This window comes from Coffea eugenioides, chromosome 2 (genome assembly GCF_003713205.1).
Source record: "Coffea eugenioides isolate CCC68of chromosome 2, Ceug_1.0, whole genome shotgun sequence".
Classification (NCBI taxonomy): Eukaryota; Viridiplantae; Streptophyta; class Magnoliopsida; order Gentianales; family Rubiaceae; genus Coffea; species Coffea eugenioides.
This window is the reverse complement of record NC_040036.1, coordinates 37429943-37438728: the sequence shown is the minus strand read 5'-3', so window position 1 is coordinate 37438728 and position 8786 is coordinate 37429943. Positions and strand designations below refer to the sequence as shown.

Here is an 8786-nt window from a genome sequence, read left to right as displayed (position 1 = left end):
AGATTGTAGCAACAAATCTTAACTTTATTTCTTCTATAATGATGTGATGTTGCTTGGAGGCAAAAATGTTGACATTTGAAGCCAATGTTCACACTTGAAAAAAGACACAAAGAGGAAAGATTTCTCGATAAATGTACCTCTTACACTTTCTTAATTTTATATTAGTATAGTTTAAAATAGTTTAGGTAGTAATGTATGTTGTCCACTCTTGTTTATTGGTTACACTACAATGAAGATGGAGATAAAGAAGGAGGGGTTGAAAGCTCATGTAATAAGAGTTATCTCTTCTTCAACTCTTTATCTTTTGTATTGAATTCTTAAGTATGGTTAATATACAAGTTTTGAATTTTTGTTTCAACATGTATTTCTAAAGTTTATGCCTTGGATTTTGGTTGAACTTTCTATGATTGTATTGTGTTAACTTCTTGGCTATTTGATGTTATTATTTTGAACAAGTTATTTAGCACTTCTGCTCTTCTAATCATGATGAACTGGCCATTAATTGTGATAATCTTAACGTGTTAAGTTTGTAATGAAGATTCAGATTTAACACTAGTTCAAGAAGTGCTAAATTTAGAGAGCACACTCACGAGAGTAGATATGCACTTTTGTGGATTTAGTGATTTATTTCATATAATTTCATAGAGGTAAAGAACTTGTAGCTAATTTCATAACCACGAGAATAGGTATAGATTAGTTATAAATATAATTGATTCACTACGAGAGCAGGTTTCACATGCATAAGAAAATTATGCCATAACTAGCCAAGACATTAGTACTCAATGATCCAAAAATTGCACTTGCATGAGTATTTAGGAATATCATATTCTAAGGAGTTTTTATTTGCCATTTTCTTGCATATTTTACCTTAGTTTTACTTCCACTCTTCCCTATGGGTTCAACCCTTAATGCCCTATACTCAATTTCGACATGTATATTTGAAAAAAATCATGTGTGGGTATTTAGAAATTTATAAATATAAAACTTGACCATGGATTGAGTTAATTTTTATATGCATATCCCATGCTCATCAAATATCACCTTTTAAAAATATTTTTGTTAAAAGTCTCACCTTTTGGGGACTTAATCTTATAAAATGACAAGTTTGACGTTAGCATCCTTTGAAATACCATGTAAAATTGTATTCGTTCTCCACGAATGTTACAATATTCAACCAACTTCTCAACTTAAGCCTTTATTTTTCCCCACAATGGACGTTAATAAACACTCTTTTTTCTTTTCCAACTTCTAGTGTGCATTTCCATTTTAGTCAATTTGATCCATGAAGCATAGGTTCATTTATTTATAACAAAAATTTTAGTAGATAACACTTGACACAAACCCATGTTATTTTCTTTTCAATATTGTTAGTTAGTGAAAAAGGAAAATGAGGTGGGTAAAAAATTAAGGGATAATTTCAGAAATCTCCCCTATGGTTTTTGACAATTTTACTGAGCTCTCTTGAGATTTTTAATATTACATTTATCTCCCTTGATGATAGGCAATGACTATAATAACCTTCATAAATTTTCAAAAGACAAGCCATTGATAAAAAGGGAAAAGATAACAGAAAAATGGAAAATAATTCTTCTTGACCAAGCCATATATTGTGGCCAAACTATTTTAGCCATGACCATTGAATTATAACCTTCTATCACTCAAATATTCTAATCAAGGTAGATGTTTCCTTTCTTCTATCATTCAAATATGCTACTGTTGTTGATGATGATGAAAGCAATCATCACTGCTAACAACCCAATTGTTCATATTATAGAGTATAAAAAAGTTACTAGATTACGGAAAAATATATAATTTGATAGACTGTACTAAAACTACTACCCCAAACTTGTATTTTGTTGATGTTTTGCCTGGGTCCTCTTAATAGACATCAAATTTATTCTCAACAAAATTGTGTCGATTCAGAGAAAAAAATGTGGGCTGATTTAGGATGACCAACCCAAATGTTGAAAACAGAGGTTAGAAGAATTTTGGTAACTAAAAAATTGGCCGTTTCAGTGGGAAAAAGGTAAGCAATGTGAGTTTTATAACTAATGGTTTGGTAGGCAATATATGGAAGAAACCTATAGAGAGGTGGTAGGGAAGAGGAGATGAGAGGGGGATAGGGGAGGGGAGGAGAAGAGGAAGGGAGGGAAAGGGAGAGAGAAAAAAGCAAAAAAAAAAAAAAAAAAAAAACTTCTACTGCTATTGACTCCGCAGGTGACAGAGAAGAAGTGGAGAGGAAAAAAAAGGAAAATGAAAGAAAAGGAAAAGGAAAAGGAAAAAGAAAGAAAAAGAAAAGAAAAGAAAAATTTTACATCTTAAAAATCTTTTCTACAAAAGGAAAATGACCAAATTCGTCCCTAAACTTTTTACTAGTGCTGATTTAGTCTCTAATTTTTAGTTCTGGCCAATTTGATACGTAAATATATGTTGTGGTTCTAATTAAGGACTTCTGTGGCGGCACCATCACGTAAAGTACTCGAACCTTTAATTGAATAGCTAAATAGGGGTATTTTGGGAACTTGAAGTATGGATGTCAATAAAAACAAGTAAATCGAAAAAAATCATTAGTTTTTGGGGTATTTTAATATTTAAAACTTTTTTGAGGTATTTTTAAAACATTTATTTTAATTTCTTTCCTCTTCCCCTACCTTACCTCTCCCCCGTCCCTACTATCGTCACCACTCTTCTCTCTACCACCGCCGCTACCCCCACCTATTCTCTTTTCTCTTTATCCACTACTCCCCTCCTATCCTCTTGCTAATGCCGCATCTCTTGATCGCGTTCCATCAAAGAAAATTCCAAAAGATAAAAAGCCAAAGTTTCCAGATTAAAAGGAAGAGAGAAAAGCTTTCAAAACCAGATCTTGCAAAAAAATCTTAGATTCAAGGAAGAGAGAAAAGCTTTCCATTTGAACTCACTTCATAGGATAGGATTTCTATTCCAAAACTAGATCTTGCCATTAAAAAAATTAAAAAGGTGACTGGATAAGAACATTTTGAAAGACCCAAGTTCAATATTAGAAGTCTTTGGCTTTTCTCCTCAGTTCGTTAAACTCTTTCTCAATCTCAATGTAGGGGGATTTGTTATTCATAGTATACTTCCAGTTATCTTTTTCATTGCTAGATTTCCTAAAGGTCATCAAGATGTATCATTTCCTCGGGCAATTGTCTTTCAAAAGAAAATTTTACTACTACTACACTTCGCTTCTCATGTCCCAAGGGAGTGGTGGGTGGCAGGCAATGGAGTTTGGTGGTGGAGGAAGGAGATAACCCAAAAATACCAAAATACCCTTGTTTGTTCGGTCTATCAGGAACTAAATCGATGTTCTGCGGTGGCACTGTCGCGGAGGTCCTTAATTAGAGTCGCAATATAAGTTCACGTATCAAATTAGCCAGAAATAAAAATTTGGGACTAAATCAGCACTAGAAAAAAGTTTAGGGATGAATTTGACCATTTTCCCTTCTACAAATTCTATAGTAAGTTACAGTAAAATTTTAGATAAACACCCAAAAAACTCATTTGTCAAACGGGATAATGGGTTAATTCCACTTTGCACGTTTCAACTACACCTAAAATTTTACTTTAGTCCTTAAATTTAAAAATAAGACACTTTAGTTTATAAACTACAAAATTTGTTCCACTCATTAAGGAAGTAAGACAGATTTTATGCCTAAGTAGATATATTTTAGGGAGTAAATTGGAATAAATTTCATACTTTAGGGATTAAAATGGATAAGTTATATATTTTAGGGACTAAAACATAACAATTTTTAAAATTTATGGACTAAAGTGTCATATTTTAAAGTTTAAGGACCAAAATGAAAACTTGGGGTATAATTAAAGGATACAAAGTAGAATTAACCCCACGATAATTTCTTCATTTTTTTATTAACAAACGTTAGGATTAGTCAAATTTAAAATGATCATATCCCTCCCTAATAAATAAAAATATATGCTATGCATCTAGATATGCACTGCAAGAAATAAAGAGAGAATTCACTGAAAAGAAGCAAAATCCCTGCGCAGTTTGCTTAAACCTTTAATGTGGGGTTTGAATTTAATAATACCCAATTAACCCAAAGTGTCCCCACATAGTTACAAAAGAATTTGACATTTTCAACCTACTAACGAATATAATTTGTTTATCCATTGAACTTATACCGAAGACTGATATCAATAGTGTAATAAACACGGCCTATCGAAGCTTACCAGAACAGTAAAAAGTACACAGCTCATCTTCCTTTCAAGTTCATGCATTTGCTTGTTAATCTTCTTAAACTGAGGAGTTGTCATATGCCAAAAAAAAGAAGTGATGGGTTATTATTTCCTACCCTACTGTCCTTAGCTTCAACTTTTGAATATTAATTTGAGGAGTTAACTAATGAACTAAAAAAGCATGGAGATCTAGTGAATCTTTGGAATTACTGACCAATGAAGCAATGCTTTTCATACTTTTTTGGCTTAAAAGAAAAGACACAGACCCTTTCCAAGAATAATTTGAAGAATAAATGTGTAATTTACACGATTTGAAAGCTAGTTCAAAAGACAAAGTGAACGGAGGAATTTCAATCCATCTAATATCCTGGAAACTGCATAGAAAAATATGAAAATAAAAGCCATGTTCAGGAAACGGCTAGGAAAGTGCAAGGGAAAGACAATGAAATGAACCGTGTCAATTATTAAGTTGATGAACCACAAACCAAGACTTAAGGGAAAGACATTCTTCATTGTTTTAGATATCATAATATTTAATTTCTTTATTCCCTCCCACATAATTAGTATGTGATTATGTAATTCCTTCAATTCTGTGATCATGCGAAATACTAATATTAGAATTCTAAAATTTGAGATCTATAGCATTTCCTTTTCTTTCTGGTAACTCTTTTTTTTTCCCCTCTGGGCTTCTTTTTAATAACTCATACACTGCATAGTCAAGCTTAGGTATGGCAGAAAAGATTAAACTTAGAAATTCTAAATTGAATCGGAAAATAAATTTCCATTTTCGTTGTTAATAGAGAGGAATTTATAGATGCCATGAGGAAATAAATTTCAAGGTTTTTTTTAAAATATTTTTTTAAGTAAAAAAGGTGTGAGATTTAAGAAGCAGAAAGGAAAAAAATGGGATTTAAACTCAATATCTCTAATTTCTAAAATCTTAACTCTAGCCACTAGATCAAAACATTCTCGGCTAGAATACATGTATCTTGTATGATATAAACTTCAAAGTAGGAACTATAATAATATTTGTTTATCACATTGATAAGTTACTATTATTCTAATAGTATATAAGGGTGTTCACGAATTAAGTCGGGTCAAAATGAATATTTGAGCTCATGTTCAAGTTTTAAAGTAACTTGTCTAAACTTGAATTTAACGAATATTAGCACTTGAATAGTCACAATTCGAATTTAAGGAGATTTAACTCGTGCTCAAACTCGTTCGAGTAAACAAAAGTAGCACGACTCGGCTGCTACAAAAAGTAGTACGATTGGAACAGGGTCAATTGCTATTTACAAATTCACTGTCACATCTCACAGCCTATGGGATCATGCTCAGCCCTAACGCTAGCCCACAATCTCTTGAATTTCATCAGCCCAACCCATGTCGAGAAATGTACAGGACGTCGTCGTCTGGCAGTTCAACCGGTTGAAAATCTCTTCCTCTTTCGCTTTCCGTAGAGAACGGACAGAAACACAACAGCTTCAAGAAGATGATGAAAGGGTACGCATGGGCTGTTTCAGCTGGATTCAATGCTGCTCTTGCTGCCATTGCCGCCAAGCACTTTTCTTCCCAGGTAATTCTTGAGATATCCTCTAATAATCAACTGTATTATATCAGCTAGAAGAAGCGTTAATAGTTGATAATAGAATATGTATTCAACGTTAATAGCATGAATTTGGTTAATTATCAAGAAATTCGTCATATATTTGTGTTTGTTTAGTTCCATGTTGGTCTGGAATGCGAATCTGACTAGGTTGAAATGTATTTGTCTCCTGACAGGAGGTGTCTTATTGATTTATAGTGAGAAATGAAAATTTGTTTTTTCAGTTGCATATAATATGTTTAACTCTTTAGCCCCTGCATAAATGTCAATATTATCTGGGTAATTGGTCATCCCATTTCGGCTGTATACTGTTTTAGTTCAATTAGTTTATAAGAGGAACTCCCGGTTTGTGTATTCTTGAAGCCCTCTTAAGTTATCTACTATATGCTCAGTTGCCTCAAGCTGGTATTTCTTCCTTGAAGGCCCTGCTTTCTACTTGGATCAACTCATGTATGCAAGTTGTCACATGAAAGAATACTAGTGTTCGTTTGAGTATCTCATAATCTTGAGCAAAAGAGTACTTATTTTCGCTCCTAATATGAAGATCGAAATGTAATCAGCATAACACATTATACATGCCGGATCAAATTCAAACTCATAAAAAATTGTTAGCGATCAGCTAGAACTTATAATATTGCTTGTCTTATTAGTTGCTGTTTATCATATATACCTGAGAGTGTATCCAATCAGATCCAAATTCTGCTTATGGAATTTAGCAGAGAAGGAGTCAACCTTGATTATCTTCTAGTATCTATTGTTTGCCTGCATGTGTTCATGAGGAACAGAGATAAAAGAAAGTGTACAAGTTATCTGAGTGTGTCTCTCTTTTCTTCTCAGGAGATGTCTAAATGTCTTTGCTGCAGGAGTACAAATAAAACCAATCTATAATCAATCAGCACTCAACTGACTTGTGTTTTGTTGTAATAATAGCTTGTTAGGTATGGCCTGGTCATACTATTGAATGCTTTAATGTGGGGATGTTATGTAAATAGCCTAAAAGCTCTATCATCTCTCCAAGCTACCGTTACAAACTTTGCAACGAACTTTCTCTCTTCTGGATTGGCTGGATTCTTCCTCTTCAAAGAGGTGTTGCCATTTCAGGTAATTAAGATGATTTTCAGAAGTCAAGACACCTGCACACTTCAACTTATTATGATAGCAAGAGTTTCCCCAAATCCAGCCTTATCCATGGCTACATGCCACAGTTTTACTTAGTTGCTGCCATTGCAGCACTTCCTTTGTCCTCCTTAGAGAGTGAAGTGATGGACTCAAAGAAGTAGTTTAGTTGAGTTTTGACTCTCTTATATCATCTTTTTGTGCCAATGGCTAAACTTAGTAGTGGTTTACATGGTCATCCACCATCTGTACTTTAATAAGTTTGGATTGAACTTGTAGGCTAGTGCAAAATGAACTTTTGCTATATAAGAAGTACCAGGAATTGCCTTTCATCTAAAAGTATAGTTGGTTGAATATTAGACTTAATAGTTTGTCTTGCATATTGAACTTCTAAAAGTCTGGTCACAAAAAAAAAGAGAGGTGGATCCCAAAGTGCTTGAAATACTTAAGAGGAGGCTTGCAACATTAGGGCATCAGACTTGAGCAAGTTGTTTGGACCATTAGCTATGCCAAAACCCCTAATCGGACTATCACATTGTATTATGTAAACTAGAAATTTGTTTGAACTACTGACAAGAATGTAAAATATCTTTTGCAGTGGTTTGCCGGTGCAACGATTATTGTACTCGGTGTGATAGTTCTCAGCAAGTCAAGCAAAGAAGGAAAAATGCACACTGACTAGAAAAGCTGGGAGGTGGGACTGTATTAGATTCAGCAGTTTTGTATTCCTTTGTCGTTGATCATTGTGGCATCCAATTGGCCGGTACAGCTCCATAAGCTAGGCCAAAACTTCGGCTACCTTAAATCTTTTTACTGAAGATCTCTGTTCTTGTATGTCCGGAAAAACATAACCATAGGCCAGCATATTGTTCATCTAATCCATACATACAGAATGTACATTTGATCATCATAAATATAGACAAGTAGTTTCTACTGATATTTGCATGAAATTGTAATGCTTTTATCTTCTTTTTCTGAGCCTCATTCTGGAAAAGACACCAAGACCAAATGTGCAGCAAGCTCAAACACCAGCTTAGCTAAAAAGGTGGTGCTAATTTGTCGAAGGAACAAAACGCACAGAACCAACAACAGATAATATCCAATTTTCCTCGTACATATTTCTTTTTGTTGAACAGCTCTGTCCTGAAATAACAAAGTTAAGTCAGCAGATTACGCATCTGATTTGTGCAGGGTATATGTTTAACAATCATAAAGATCAGGCTAGTGGTTTCTTAACTATTATATTCCCAATAAAATTGATGTTTTCATCTCTACTCGTGTTGTGAAAGCTACCAAGGCCATATGTGCAGCAAGCTCAAGCCTGAGGTTGGGCAAAAAAGAGGTGGATGCTAATTAGTCCAAGGATCAATAAAGACAGAACATTAGTTAAAAAAAGTGATGCTAATTACTCAAGGGAAAGAAAACACACATGAGCACACACAGAACAATTGAAAAAAAAAATCAGTGCAGAACTTATCCTCATAAAAGTTCTGTGTAAATTGATTCGCACCACGCTTGGTAAGAGTAAAAGGCTGAAATAAGCATAGAATTCAACTTCAAGGGGGAAACTAAAACTGAAGATAGCCCTTTACCTCATTTTACATTTGGTTCAAAGGCAGTCTACAGGGAAAGAACTGAACGGTGACAACATTGAGTGATTCTTGCAGAAGTTATTAGAGCGTATTGAGGAACAAACAAGTTCTAATTCCTGTGATTGGTCTAAAGGACATTTCAGCCAATTTCCACATGTATGCTAATGGTAAGCCAAGTTGTTCACAAAGAATGTTCGCGTTCATAACTAGTTTACGCCAATTTATATTCCAAGCTCTACCCAGAGGTCTGA

At 34.0% G+C, this 8786-nt stretch overlaps 1 protein-coding gene across 1 annotated transcript; it reads left to right on the top strand.

The window, feature by feature from the left end:
- Nucleotides 1–5553: 5553 nt before the first annotated feature.
- Nucleotides 5554–7893, top strand: LOC113762264. Its single transcript, XM_027305641.1, has 3 exons — nucleotides 5554–5797; nucleotides 6758–6928; nucleotides 7542–7893. Exons 1-3 carry the CDS (start codon nucleotides 5714–5716, stop codon nucleotides 7623–7625), a joined length of 339 nt encoding a protein of 112 aa, XP_027161442.1. The 5' UTR covers nucleotides 5554–5713; the 3' UTR covers nucleotides 7626–7893.
- The last annotated feature ends 893 nt before the right edge of the window (nucleotides 7894–8786 follow it).

Coding starts and splice junctions, on each gene's coding strand:
- LOC113762264 (XM_027305641.1), top strand. CDS start 5,714: ATGATGAAAGGGTACGCATGGGCTGTTTCAGCTGGATTCAATGCTGCT. Junction 5,798..6,757: donor CCAAGCACTTTTCTTCCCAG/GTAATTCTTGAG, acceptor TTGTAATAATAG/CTTGTTAGGTATGGCCTGGT. Junction 6,929..7,541: donor AAGAGGTGTTGCCATTTCAG/GTAATTAAGATG, acceptor TATCTTTTGCAG/TGGTTTGCCGGTGCAACGAT.